A 14,928-nucleotide genomic window follows, 5' to 3' on the forward strand; every position below is an offset into this window, starting at 1 on the left:
AGCTGCTTTCCTGGTTTTTATCAGTTCAGAGTTTTTTCCAAATGAGAGCACATTTCTACCAGGCACGCGGTTTGCTGGCAGCAGATGAAAATGGACTTGCTGACCCTTTCGCAAAAGTAACATTTTCTGCCTTTTCCCAGTCTACCAAGGTAGGTGCAAAAAAAAGATATGTTTTGTTTATCAAAGTCACCATGGGCATAAACCATAAAGTGAATCCCTGAATCCCTTTCTTTGTGAATTTCCCTCCTTTTCTTAATTCTCCCTTGATTGTTCCATAAGACTTTATACATCATATGTCTTCTGATGTATTTGTCACAACAGTTCAGGAAGGCTACTTCCTATAGAGAAGAAATAAACAGCAGTCTCCTTAACCAGCTTTGAGTTGAAGAGTGTGCAAAGGGATGAGTTATTAGGCCACTTGCAAGTAGCTGTGTTGAGTCTCCTGAAAGTCTTGTAATGTTGATGCCACTGTATGATGGAGGCAGGGTGTCAGGTATTAGGTATTGGTACAGGCCTGTAGGAATAAAGAATAATTGGAATTATATGTTGCAGAGATTTTGTATTGTCCATCACAGCAGCACGCCAGAAAAAGAGGGACATGTAATCAGAATTTTAACTTTTTTCTGGTGTATTGAAGCTGCAGCTACTGTACTTAATCCCCACTTACACTACAGGCCAAAATATTACACAGGTTCAGGACCAAAATAATGCCTAGGAAGCAGTAAACAGATGGTTGCCAGGCTGCTTACACAATACCTTTTTGTGGTCTGGAGGTATGTTCTATGCATCTGTTTAAATATATTGGTGATCAATTGTTCATTCACACATTTGTGACCAATTGTTCATTCATAAATCACCAGGTTTACATAAACAGTCATTTTTCTAAGAAAATGTATAACAGTTGGATTAATGGATTAACGGGTGGATAAAACAGTTCGAAAAATGAATTTGATAATGTGTAGTAATACTATTTCAAAATTAGAGACAAAAATGAACCAAATAATTGCAATAATTGCAACTGATTAGTCTTGCCGGGGTTGCCTGAAAAATGAGCAAAATTAGAAAGGTAATCTCAATGTACATTAAAATGTAGGATATGTAATGATGCTGCACTGACCTGGAGAATGTTCCAACTGTGAGACAGGCTAAGGAATCCAATCACTGGTTCTGGGTGAAAGCAAGAAGACAGGCGAGGCAGTGGATGCACAAGGTAGACAGGCAGAGCAGAAGACACAGTCAGGCGGTACAGAGGAAAGGCTGCGCAGCCGGGCAGATCAGAGAGATTGCTGCATAAACTGTCTGCAGCCAAGCAGGCAACGGGAAGTAGCCAGGGATCCGGCTGGTGATAAGGTCCTGGCTCAGATGTGGGATCAGAAGACTCTGACAGCTTCAGGTGGATTGCAGGTTAACTTTCAGACTGGCTGGTTTGTGTGGGAAGCTCTTCAATACCCTAAGGGTGAAAGCCCAATGATGAGGTAATTGCCATTGAGAGGAGGCAGGTGGCACTAACAGCTAACCGGATCATGTTCTCACGCCACCTGGAGGTTTGACTCCTCATGTGAATGTAGCAGGTTGCCATGGAGACTGGGAGATGTGAGCCCGGGCTTGCTCTAGTGTAACAGGATATACTATATTTAACTTAAAAGAGATAGATATTGTTTACATGACACATTAGATTTCTTTGAATATGCAACTACAGTAATAGATAATTTTAAGGTGCAGGAATTTATACCTCAACAAAGCCCTTGATAACGTTCCATATAAAAGACAAATTGTCAAACTCAAATTAACAGTAATACAGAAATCCAAATAAGAACTGATCAATGAGTACTGATTTGACCAACTACTGATTATGTAGTTGATTATGTAGTAATCTAAATTTCTTTGTCATAACCCCACAAATGGTCTACAAATCATCCTCAAATTTCAATCCAGCATAAACCCATTTTTACTAAAACAGACTGTTGCTGTCAAAATTATCCTAGGTGTTTTATAACATTTTCCTTACTAGAGAGGCACAGAGAATTGACTTTTAGAAAGCTAATATTATTGTGTCCGTATATGCCATTCAACCTAGTAATGAGCTGATAAAAATCTGCACTTTTACAGATTCATTTTAGGATAGCAAAAAGAATGTAGAAACTTCCAATTGAATAGTCACAAAAAATAAAGATCAGAAAAACGGCAATTTGTTCCATTTGTTCATAGCTTCTCTTACTGTACATTTTTGTGTTGTAGCTGTAGGAGTTAGTTTATCTTGTGAAATTAATATGATTGTTTTCATCAGGTGATTGAAGAGACACTGTCTCCAACATGGGGTGAGACTTTGGTATTTGATCACATTCTGATTGAAGGAAGCAGGGAGGATTTTCAAAGTGATCCACCTTCTGTTTGTGTCGAGATATATGATCAAGATTATTTTGTAAGTAGATTTCATTGCCACCAATCATAGGTTATTTGACTAAATAAGTAGATTTCTATTTGTATTAGCATTTACAAATGCAAATGTATTGCAAAATACATTGAAATGACGTACTAAATATGAATGTGTGTCTATGGCAGGGCAGTCCAGAGTACCTGGGGCAGTGTTTCATAGTTCCTGTGGTCTTTCTGGAAGGCGATGAGTACGTGCAGCCAAGCCTGCGCATCTTTGACATCACTAGGGGAATGAGACATGCTGGAGAACTGCTGGCAGTGGTGGAGCTCATTGAGCTAGACTATTCCTCGTTTGGAGAGGTACAGTACTCTACCACCCTGACCTGCAGGCTGAAATGAAAATAAAAGTTTTAAATTGTTGTCAGTACAAACTGGCATACAGTTATATTTATTAGATGAATTAGCTTTTAATATGTATTTCATATATATAGACAATATATTTTAGATTTGCTCTTGTTTTGAACAGAAATCATTCTGTTGTTTATGCTGAGGCAAGAAAGTTCTTGGCAGCCACGTCTTAAATGAATAGTAATGTGAAACTCTTCACTTGTATTCAATTTTGTCTGTGACAATTCTGCGCCTTGACGCTCTGACCATCTTAATGGAGAGAAAACCTTCCCTTGCAAATGGGAAATTCAATTTTCTCTGGACATATTCCTCCCACATAGACTCACTGCTGAGTACTTGCCTCTATTTCGACTCCCCTGTGATCTCTATTAGTAAAACACAACCCTCCAAACCTCTGTAATTTGTTCTCTTAATGTGTGGTGTTCTCTTAATTTGAAGTAGAAAACATAATCTCTGTATATTTGTAAACAATTGGTGTCCTGTTTTTGAAATTTCCCCTTCAGACAAAATATCCCGCTTTGATAGAAAATTGCTACTAACATTGCGCTACAGTTTAAGATAATCATTAAAGATGGACATGATACGAAAGGCAAAAACTGATACAACTTGTTGAAAGTGGTTTGTCAAACCTGTTGATTGGACTTTGAGAGTCACGTAACTTTTCTTAAGAATTTAAAGATTTTCAATTCTGCAAATGTTAACAAATTTAATGTTTCCAATCTGATTATGATTTCCAATTTCTATTACAGCCTAAGATACCATCACATATTGTACCTCAGGAGCTGGAGTACCAAGATAAATATGTTATTCCAGAAGGCATTCAGCCTGTTCTGGAACCGTACAGAATAGAGGTACAGTATGAATAACAGCAAAGGGCAGAGTGAGATGAATTTTTAAGTATACAAGATTTTGAATGCTTTCTAATGACATGTAATGAATAATATGCTTATCACTGTCATTGGAAAACATTGCATTCCAAAAACATGTGTGCAATCCACTACAAAGTCGAGTTTTGTTAAAAAAGACATTTCTTTGTTAACTTGTTAAAGTCATCTTTTGAGCAAAATCAGGAATCTAAACTATAAGACTAAGCAATGTGGATCTTGGCACTAGGCAATATATGGACTGATACATAATTGATCAACTCAGAACCATTGGACAACAGTGTATTTGAAATAAAGTTCAGCAACTCCAACTCCACCTATTAATCAAGACACAGAAAAACATTGGTAGTAAAGACAAGTGAAGCCCAGTCTGATCGTGATTCTGTGTGAGAAGCCCAGTGACTCAAGAGAAAAGAGAGAAAGAAAGGATCCGTCTGTGTTTTCAGGTGTTGTTATGGGGCCTGCGGGACCTTAAGAACCTCAACATCTTGTCCATGAATCAGCCTATGGTGATTATGGAGTGTGCAGGAGAGAAGCTGGACTCGTGCATGATTGAGAACTACAAGACAAAGCCCAACTTCAAGAAAACAGTTGACTATTTTGTCGTTGTAAGTGGTTTAGATAACATAGGCCTTATATTATATTATATTTCAAAAGCTTATCTTTTTTTAATTTCAAGACCAGATTTTTCTGTACGCTTCTGAAGTCATTCTGCTGCTACAATCATTAGTTACATCATCAATAGAGATGAGTGAGCCAGTTCCCAAGCCCAAGCCAACCACATTGTATCGCAGATGAAGTGGTATGCTTTGGATTGTGTTCGGTTCATTCCTTTCTCCACACATTCTCCTATGTAGGGTTTAGATTTTTGTTTCAGGGTGAGTCATTTGGATTAAAATAATTTGCTGGATGTTCTGTGACTAGGAAGCGTAGTTTACATAAGGTAGATCAACCAGTGTTATTCAGTAGTGGTCTGACAGAAGAGGATTGTTTTTTTCCAGGAATTCCCCATTGACCCTGAACTGCATCCCCCTCTCACTATTGTGGTAATGGAACGAAGGCTGTTTGGTGGCGTTGGTCTCATTGGTACCAAAAGTTTGTCATCCCTGGAGCAGTTTGTCTTTGGTAGGAAGAAGAAGTCAAGAAAAAAAGTTAAAGGTAAGTGTCTTTGAAATACTTTTTGCTGTAATCACAATTTTATTTGGGTTGCATATTCTTCTGATCAAAAAAGGACAGTCACAAAAGAGTTAAAGAGTTCTACAGCCAATTACCTTGGACAAAGGTAGATAATTCATCCACATCATAATATCCATCTGCTGAGAATTTTTTTTTCCAATTCTGTTTATTAAATATCACAACAGAGACATCAATATTTAAACTTTTTAATTTTTTAAAGAGAATAACAATGAATGTAAGAAAAAGAAATGAAGAATGGAGTTAAGGAAAAAAAATAAGAGTGAAAGATGAAAGAAGAAAAAAGACAGAAAACAAAAACAAAATTAAAACAAAAACAGGTACAGTCGCAGCTATATCAGAGTTTACCATTTAAAGGCATAAAGGTTATAGCATAGTTATATATAATGGCTTAGGAATATATACTGAGCTCCTCTTTTAAACCTAATGCTCTCAAAGGCTTATCCCACAAATCTTTAAAATGGTCCAGCTCACCTTTTAGGATGAATCTTAACTTTTCCAAAGAGATCAAGTCTCTTATTAGTAATTCCCAGAGAGCTAGAGAGGGAGGCTCGTCACCCACCCACCTGGTCATGATTGCCTTTCTTGCCAGCATCAGGGCAGGCTGGACTACTTCTCTATGGTTCAGCAGCTGAACAGGCAAGACTCCCAAAATGCACGTGAGAGGATGAGGATCTAACTGTATTACACAGATCAACAATATTTTTTTTACACACCTCCCACCAGAACCTCTGGATATATGTACATTCCCATAGACAGTGAAACAGTGTTCCAACCTGGGTTTTACATTTAGGGCAGTAAGGTGATGTGCCTGTGCTAAATTTGCTATAGATCTGTGGAGATATATATGCTCTATGTAACAAACTGTACTGCATTTCTTTATACCAGTTACAGACGGAGATTGTTGAAGGCAATGAAAGAATAATTTGTTACATAGAGCATATATATCTCCACAATCTCCGTCTGTAACCGGTATAAAGAAATGCAGTACAGTTTGTTACATAGAGCATATATATCTCCACAGATCTATAGCAAATTTAGCACAGGCACATCTGTGCTAAATTTGCTATAGATCTGTGGAGATATATATGCTTTATGTAACAAACTGTACTGCATTTCTTTATACCGGTCCAAGTTTTACACTTTCTTGACTAGGCATGAGGTAGACTTCCAAAAATCTTTACAGACAATCTGGAGCCAGGAACAGAGGTGCTGTATAGCTGATGAGAATTTTAACTAAGTCAAATATTTAACTTTTCACTCACCAGCAAGAACTATGCATAGTCTGAGAAAAAAAATGTGAAACAAAATAAAAATATTTATTTGATTAGTTCTCATTTCTACACTGTTTTCTGTCATGCTATACCTAGGTTATCAACAGGTGCAGTCCTTTTCAACTGAACAACTCCCAGAAAGTAGAAATGAAGAAGGTAATTAAAAAATCATTTAATGCTAAACATAGAAGGCAAGTAAAATGGGATATACAACATTTTGTGGCCAGACCAAGTTTAAAGTTCTGCATTTGTATTGCAATATATACTGTATATGCAGTTTAATAGTAAAAAAAATGGTTTGGAAAATATAATTTTTTTTTGCTTTGGGGTCTTTTGCAAAACAATCAATGACGAAGTGTCTGCTACTGGTAGCTACATACTGCACACTCTAAAACATGAGCTGATTTAAGTGACATTTAAAAATCACAAACATTAGGTAAATGCTTCCCCTGGCCAAGGGATATATTAATTAAAACAAGAGTAATGATTTCTTTATGCTGAAATGTGTTCATTCTATTTTTCTGCGAGCAGTTGTACTGTAGCTCATTTTTCTTAATTTAAATGTGCTATACTTCTAGTACAAAATGTCAGAAAAGTAAAAGTTAAGGGGTCAGATTTAATTGCTTTTGGGAAACAAGCTTTTACAATTTTGCTTTCTCATAGGTGAGAGTGAGACAAGTGGCAAAGGTCATTATTTAGTGAGGAAGACAAAGGAAATGCTTCACTTCAGAAAAGAAAACAAAAAAGAAAATCTTTCTGTAAGTGTATTTTTTACTTCACGCTTTTTTTACTGCCACTTGACATATTTTGAAGTTAAACAATTGTTTTGGTCTGCTAAGATGACTTACAAAGATGTACTGTAACTTTCCAAAGCATAAAGCAGTCTAATTTTTTAAGTGCTGGATGACACAATAATGTAATGAACCTACTCCAGATAGCATTCTGTTTGATCTTAATTTTTCAGTCCATTATTTTTGTTATAGGTTGGGTTTCTGTAAATATTTTGTTTGGAAGACTTTAAAATTGGTTTTTACAGTAGCCAATGCCAATAACATGCCCTATATAAAATAATGATCTACAGCATTGGGTAATTTTATCAGAACTGACACTGAGGGTATACTGGGATGGTTACAAACCAATAAATCACCATGACAATATTTTCCCTGTCATACTTCCACAAAACTATTATAGCCTTAGAGTTCAAACATGATCAACAAGAATGAATGACACCTGGTCCCAGAGGACTGTTGTGTATTGAGAGGTTAAGGGTGCTACAGTAAATCGCATCAGTCTAAGACAACGATGATTGAGAGGAGTTTTGGTCCAAGTATAGAAAATTGTAATGTAATAGGTATGGGTAAATTCAAACCATGGGACTAATTCACATTCAGTAGTGTACAAATGATGCATTGTGACAACTGGAAACTAAAAGGTGTGTATATCAGGTACTAGCTCCCAGCCTGGTGGTTGAGATCCAAATTATAGGCTCTCTGAAAAAGTAGTTTGATGAAAATGTATGTTCACTTACCTCCTTCCTTCCAAACAAGATTGGCTGAATGACGTCCTATCCTTTACAACCTTTCTTATGAGATTTCAGCAGTCCTTTCTGCAGCTGTTACTTTGGTCTGAAAGCCTCTTTTTATTGTATAAAAAGACTTTTATTTTATAAACAGAGACATTATTCAATTTTCGTGTTTCATAGCTGCCACAATATTGATTTATTACCTTCACTCCTGTGTTAAATTTTGACAACCTTCGTCATTTTTAGGACAACCCTCCCAAACTGGTTATTAATCAGACCATAGCAAGCAATGAGGAAGAAGAAAGTGAGCTGGACTGGTGGTCTAAATTTTATGTTTCTAAAGAATGGGTGAGTTTATATTTCCCTTTACTTATTTCATTAAGGATGTTTATATGTTTTATACCAAATTTCTATCTATAAAATCAAAACATAGCTTAAAAAAAAGTAACTGATTGTGACCAATATTTCTCAGTAATCATGCATGTAATAACATTCCCAGACAAATTATCTATAAATTTGTGTGTTTTACATGACGTACCATTAAAACTGCAAGGCTATCTTTGTTTAAGAAAAGGAATTTTAAATATGGATATTAAAAAAAGCGTTAATAAAAAATGCAGCACAATAGATCACATTAACACTACTATATTATTTTGATTTATTGTGTTTTTGTGTAAGACATACATATTTTTGTTTCAGGAAGCACTGAATTAGTCTTTTATTTTTGTAGTCATTCCATTCTAGGTTCAGAAGGGGAAAAATCAATGTTAGCCTAACTATAATGCGTGCATGAAAATGTGATTTATATATAGATTTTTTTAGAAATGTATTCTATCCAGCATACTGGCAGCTACAAATTTATATTTCTTATACTGTATTTCACATACACCCTATTGCTTGGTTTGCTTTGTCAGTTTCACCCTTGAATTGTTGATATGTTTATACGTGGAAGGATGCCAATAACTCACAAGCCTCCAGGATCAATAAGATTTGAAACTGAGATTGACAATGTAAAGAGAGAAAACAGGGAAAGGTGAATTTCATGATATATTGGTTCCTGCATATGTATTGAATAAGGCCTGGAAGCAATGGATACTATATCTACTGTAGTTACCATAACGTTTTGGGTAGTCACAGGAGAAGCCAGCATACACCATTTTCTTTTAGCATTTACAGTGCCCTTCAAAAGAATTGGGACATCAAAGTGAAATCAATTAATATTTGTGATCATGGGATTAAGAAGACTAAAACCTTCAATATATGTCTTTTTTAATATGTCTATGCATACATCACATTAGAACAAAAACATACCTTGGACACTTTCACTTTAAATGTCAGTGTGAAAATGTTTTAGTTTTCTTATTTGGATTTCAGGATTTGGTTGAATATCTATTTGAGATAATAACTACATGAAGTCTATTACCCAGTGACCTCACCACACTGTGTCATTTGAGATGCTTTGTTGTAGCCACAATAGCCAGAATCTTGCCTAATATTGGAGTTTTCTGACTTTTTTTTCTTTGGCATAGAAAATGCTGCTGAATTGTACAGTACACCTGAAGACTAACTTGTCCGCAGTTTTTCACTTTTTTCACCTGATGTACTCCTTGGTTGCGTTGGCTATAGTATATGTTTAGGTCATTGTCATATTGCATGGTAAAGTGTACAGAGCTTGTTTGGACACGGTGACGTCATCGCCCTCCCTGCGTGTAGCTGGGACCCGGCGGGGTGGAACCGTGACGGTCACAAAAGCACCACTCAAAAGCTACTGTGTACAGTGTTCAAACATAAGCAAAAGGTCAAAGAAAATTGATTAAGTACTATATCAACAGATTGTTTCTTTAAACTTCAAGATTGATTTTGCTACCATCAATAGTTACATTATCAATAAGGACAAACGAGCAACAACACAAGGTGACTTATGCTGTTTGCTCTCTTTCGAGATGGATGTGGGAAGTCATCTGGGCTGGATTCTCTTCATTTCATGACAGTATGAAGACATTTTGAGACATACTGTAGGAACCTCTCTGTATTCTGAGTTCAACAACAACTTTAAAGTTAAATGAATTAGTTCATTCAAAAGGGATAATTTCTCACAATCTTACTTTGTTTAAGGTGCTTCAGAGTGACTCACCTAATCAGTGTGCTCTCCTGGAATGTAGGCTCATTCCTATAGTTCCAATGTTGCAGTTTTAAATTTGAGCTATATCTTTGGACAGCTCTAACCAGAATTCTTTAAAAGAGATTGAAAAATTAACTGTGCACCCCTGGGGTTTAATGGTGTTTAGGTGATACATGCTATAATTGACAGCTGAAAACACTATGAGTTGCCCAGTGCATGTGAGTTTGAGATGTACCTTGTTCCTCCCATTTATATTATCTCTCCTGTGGGTGCCATGGAACTTGGTGCATGAAAACTGGTGGACTGCTTTAGTAGTAAAGGCACTTTTCTGAAGAAAGCAAGCAGGATTCTAATCCTTCCTTACTGGTATGGAGGTGGAAACTGTAAAACTGATTTGAATTTTGAATTACAGATTTCATTTTTTAAGTGTTTCATGTGGTAATAACATTTTTTATTCCTGTTCCTTATCTTGTTTAGAATGGTGAATCTCCTCTTTTGGATGAGCAGAGACACAGCAGGGTAATAGGTAAAGTGTAACCTTAACCTTTCTGCTTTAATAATCCATTGCAAACTTCACTGTAGACTGGCACAGTGCAATAGTGAAATGTTTTTTTTTTATATCTGTACCTGTCACTGATATACATTGTAATACTGTTCAACGTGCATTCAAAATGAACCTTCCTGTGACCATTGTGAAAATTCTATTGCTGAGGTTTATATCCTCTTTGATAAGAAAAGATTGATTTTTCTATTCTGTCAATAGATTTTCAGATTAGACTATTTCCAGGACTATTATTCTTAAAATATTCTTGCCACAGTAATGTCTGTTTAATAATTGTTCAACAGATAAATCCTGGAATGAATATCAACTGGGCTTAAACGCAAACTCTACAACTGCAAAAATGACACCATTCTTGATTGTCCCATTAAAGGTACATGGTGTTTTTGCTACAATGTATTTATATATAAAGTCTGCATCCTCAGAAACTGCTTTGTTTTGATATCCAAAAGGGTTCAAGAAAGAGTATACTGCTCAATATGCAGTTGTTCTAATTAAAGTACAAAACAGGAGCATTGGGAATTGTGGTCTTATTTTCATGTTTTTGTTTTAATAATTTATGATTAAGTTTTTCAAGCTTGGGTTTATTTTTCCTTTGAAATATGCAGTATATGACATAACGCCACAGTCTGACATTTTAGAGGCTAGTTTAATTTGATAACAACACAGTGGTGTGGGAGTTAGAGCTGTTGCCTTGCACCCTCGACTCTGATTTCCGGTATCTGTGTGGGTTTTAGGTGTCCTCCTTATGGTCACACTGATTTTTTTCCAGAACTGTGGTTTCCTCCACCTTTCTTGGCCATATTTTATAGTTATTTCAAACTATCCACATCTTTGTGACCCTGTAATGAGCTGGTCCAGGGCAAGAGCAGTCATGTGCATGTAGGTACGGACTTGCATTCTGTGGTTGCTATGACTCTCATCACTTTTGACCTTTGACTTTTGTTTGGATTGTTTTTCAAGGTCACTCTACTCTTTTTAAAGCATATTCTGTATCAACAGCATTTTCTGAACTACTTTATTGAATTGATTTGTACAACTTTCTGTTGTATAATTTAAGAGATAAATTAATTGTGGACAGATTAAAGGGTTTATATTCTTTGCATAGCAATACACGAAAGGATGCAAATAATACAAGGTCATTCAGGACCATCCTATTAGCTCTGTTGGTAGATTAGTGAGCTAAGGAAGATTCAGCCATTTCTAGAAGGTCCCTTGTGTTAGAAAAATCTGACTGGGTATCCCTTTTCTGACGTTTACATACAGTATGCATTAATCTGAAAAATGAAAACGAATTTATTTAAGATCTAATGAGTACATACGGTAGGTTTTGAAAGAGGTGATCAATGTTGAAGAATGCATTTAATTAATGTTTAAAGCTGATTATCCAAAATCATTTGAGAATACTGACGTGTATCTTCAGAGTTTCCATTCCAGAACTCTAGGAAAACTAAAAACATATTTTAGTTGTTTTCAATGTAAGACAACTTAGTTTCTTTGCTTTTTAAAAATGATTCCTGATACATAATTTTAACTATTATCATTAATAATAATAATATTAGTAATAATAATAATAATAACTGAATTTATTTCATGGGCAGAATTCTAAAACATCTAGTCACCTCCACTAATAAGATCCTCTCAGATGGTCTATTTATTGCTTGTTTAAGGAAGACATTAAATAATTTTGAAGTAATTTGACCATGTTTCTTGGTTGCTTCCTTCAAATGGAAATGTGAAAATACAAATGTGAAGATGTGAAGATATTTGGTCATTAATTATGTTAACCACATCCCCTGTTTCTAAATATTATGTACTGTGCTTGTTAATGCATAAATTAAATCCTGTTGTTCTTGCTGAAAAATGTAATCACTTATTTCCCAAAATTCACAAATTTAAGGTTGGTCAGGAGACAACTACTGTAACTGGCAGAAATGTTAATTTTTTTCCTTGATACTTTAAACTGCAAGCAATTCCAATGTGAACATAAGAGGGATCCAAATCAAATGAGATTATGAACTGGTTAATAACCATGTGTTTGTCTAGTGAAATTATTTGTAATCTACAGTAATACCGCTACATAAATCCAAAGCTATATTACAGGCTTTGCTAGATAAGATACGGTCTCAATGCTCATTCAGTGTTTTTCAGCCCCCACATTAGTATGTCTGCAATTATTCTTTTGCCATATCTTCCAAAACACAAATAAAAAGTAAATTGTGTAATTATCCACAGATTTTTCATGGTGAGCTTGAGAAGGAGTTCAACAACTTTGAAGACTGGCTGTACACCTTTACACTCTACAAAGGCAAAAGCAGAGATGACTATGAGGATGCGGAAGACAGAACCACTGGAAAGCTCAAGGTAATTTCTAAGAAAACTACCACATAATCTAAAAAAACATAATCTATACTTTGTCCTGCTGATTAGCAAAATGCAGCAAGAAAATATGCAAATGTCTAAGTGCTTTACATGCAATATTTTAATACATTATAATTTGTTCACCCATTTTTTAAGCAAACAGTGCAGATCCATTAAGCATGGCTACAATTAATATCATACTGACTCCATTAAAAACTCCATTGTGCCGTTTTGGCTGAAAATTCAATGATTTACTATTGAAATACGACAATATTACTTCACATACTTGTTTGAGTGCATCTGTCAAGGTAGGAACTGTGTGCATCTAAATATCTAAATAGATCAAAATTTCAGATTTTCATGCTGTGTTTCAGGGGTCCTTTTGCGTCTACCCAGAGAAAGAGGCTCAGGAAAACACATTCCGTATCTCTGAGGGAATGCCTCCTAACACTCCCATTCAAGTAACTGTCAGAGTGTATGTAATACTGGTAAGACTGTTTCCCTTGATCACGAATTACAGTATATCCCCACTCAGAGTTTAAAGGAGTATTTCATACTGGATGTGAACAACATTGTTCACTTGAACCCTGCACTTCTAAGTGTTTAAATAGCTGTCTGTTATCCAAAGTAAGTATTCTGTAATAAAATCCCCCTGGGAAGAGTTTACTCTATGAATAAGAAAATAAAGAGTGGAGACTATTAATTTTCGTGCTTTTATAAACATCATCTTCTGGTAAGAAGATTCAGGTTCTTCAGAGCAATAGTTTGCTAAACACTTAATTGGCATGCAGAATTATAATCTTCATAATGGCATGCAGATTTATAATCTAAGCAGAAAGAATAACAAATTAAACAGACAATAAAGCCTTAACACACCATTTCAAAAACTTTAAATAATACAAATATATGTAAAATATAACATCTCCCTCAATTCATGTTGTGACTACACAAACTGCTTTTATTAATTTTAAAATAAAATAAACTGTTGAACAGCTGGTGATAATCTTCCTGTAAGGTATGTCACTCTAAAGCTAGGGTTTTCTCCTCTGAAATCTTTTTCTCCTCTGAAATCATTATAAGTTTTTGCTTATAAATCATTCAATTCATAAGCACACATTCTTTCACAATGTATTTATTTACAATTTCACTTGAATTATTACCATGTTCTGCACATCCCATATCTCATGCCCCCAAATTAATTGGGATATATTTTTTTAAGTTTGACCTTGAATTTATTTAATGTTTTTTACCATTTTTTTTACTTGGTTTTATTCACGTGAATGATATTTGATGTTTCTGCTTTTTCCCTAATGTTATTTCATGTTTTGTTTTTAAAATATTCATTAAATTTATTTGGCTTGATTTTTAGTTCTAGTACATTATATTTCATTAAGTAAAACTGCTCAGATAAAAGCTAATTTTTTGATAAAATATTTTAAAATATTGCTTGCGGTAAGATTAACCATTCACTTATCATTAATTTTTTCTTTAAAATTGGTTAAATATCTGTTTCAATTCCATTACTCTTACCTTTCCTGTGCTACTCAAGGCCACTAACCTGACCCCAGCAGATCCGAATGGGAAAGCCGATCCGTATTTACTTGTTAAACTAGGAAAAGTGGAGTTGTCATCTAAGGATCGGTATATACCAAAGCAGCTAAACCCTGTATTTGGAGAGTAAGTATCCTTCTCATTCAGTAATGAAGACACAACCACACACTGTTCTAAAACAAAGTTTGATTCAACCTAGTTTATTAGAAAAGCAAGTGCTGAGATTGCAAGTATATACTGTGTAATATTAGTGTTTCCATAAGCAATACAATGTAACATGAGTTCTCTCTTTTCGTTTCTTTCACTAGATTTTAAGAGAAAAATATATTTTTTACCAGGCAGTAAGGCGGACGCACATTTCAGATTTCAAGAAAGCATTTTACATTTCAAGTACTGTAACGTGTTACTTTGTGAAGGAATGCATCATTTAAACCACTCCACGATTGATTTCTGTTAAACTCACTTTTAAGAAACAGAAATATTTATTGACACACAGTTGCATTTTACATAAAAGCATCATTTTCAAATTATTTTTTAAATAGAGTTTACAAGGAAAGTTTGGGTAGGGTGAGGGCAGCCCGGGCCCTCTCACCTCAGCTGCCCTAACGTGTAATCTTTCCTGAAGTCATTTTTTTAAAATAAATACCACATGTAATCCCTTTTTCTTATGCATCCGT

General features: G+C 35.2%; 1 protein-coding gene across 1 annotated transcript in view; it reads left to right on the forward strand.

Annotated features, from left to right (window-relative positions):
- mboat1 (membrane bound O-acyltransferase domain containing 1) overlaps positions 1-14,928 on the forward strand; it is a 69,244-nt gene that overhangs the window by 43,750 nt on the left and 10,566 nt on the right. Inside the window, exons 34-47 of the mRNA XM_088928965.1 lie at positions 25-149; positions 2,288-2,422; positions 2,563-2,736; positions 3,534-3,635; positions 4,115-4,276; positions 4,670-4,826; positions 6,233-6,292; positions 6,800-6,894; positions 7,905-8,006; positions 10,258-10,306; positions 10,627-10,712; positions 12,575-12,703; positions 13,075-13,188; positions 14,250-14,377. Of these exons, the coding sequence (XP_088785091.1) occupies positions 25-149; positions 2,288-2,422; positions 2,563-2,736; positions 3,534-3,635; positions 4,115-4,276; positions 4,670-4,826; positions 6,233-6,292; positions 6,800-6,894; positions 7,905-8,006; positions 10,258-10,306; positions 10,627-10,712; positions 12,575-12,703; positions 13,075-13,188; positions 14,250-14,377 (1,618 nt within the window). The remainder of the gene's footprint in view (positions 1-24; positions 150-2,287; positions 2,423-2,562; positions 2,737-3,533; positions 3,636-4,114; positions 4,277-4,669; positions 4,827-6,232; positions 6,293-6,799; positions 6,895-7,904; positions 8,007-10,257; positions 10,307-10,626; positions 10,713-12,574; positions 12,704-13,074; positions 13,189-14,249; positions 14,378-14,928) is intronic.

Source organism: Atractosteus spatula, chromosome 12 (assembly GCF_055471065.1).
Source record: "Atractosteus spatula isolate fAtrSpa1 chromosome 12, fAtrSpa1.hap1, whole genome shotgun sequence".
Classification (NCBI taxonomy): domain Eukaryota; kingdom Metazoa; phylum Chordata; class Actinopteri; order Semionotiformes; family Lepisosteidae; genus Atractosteus; species Atractosteus spatula.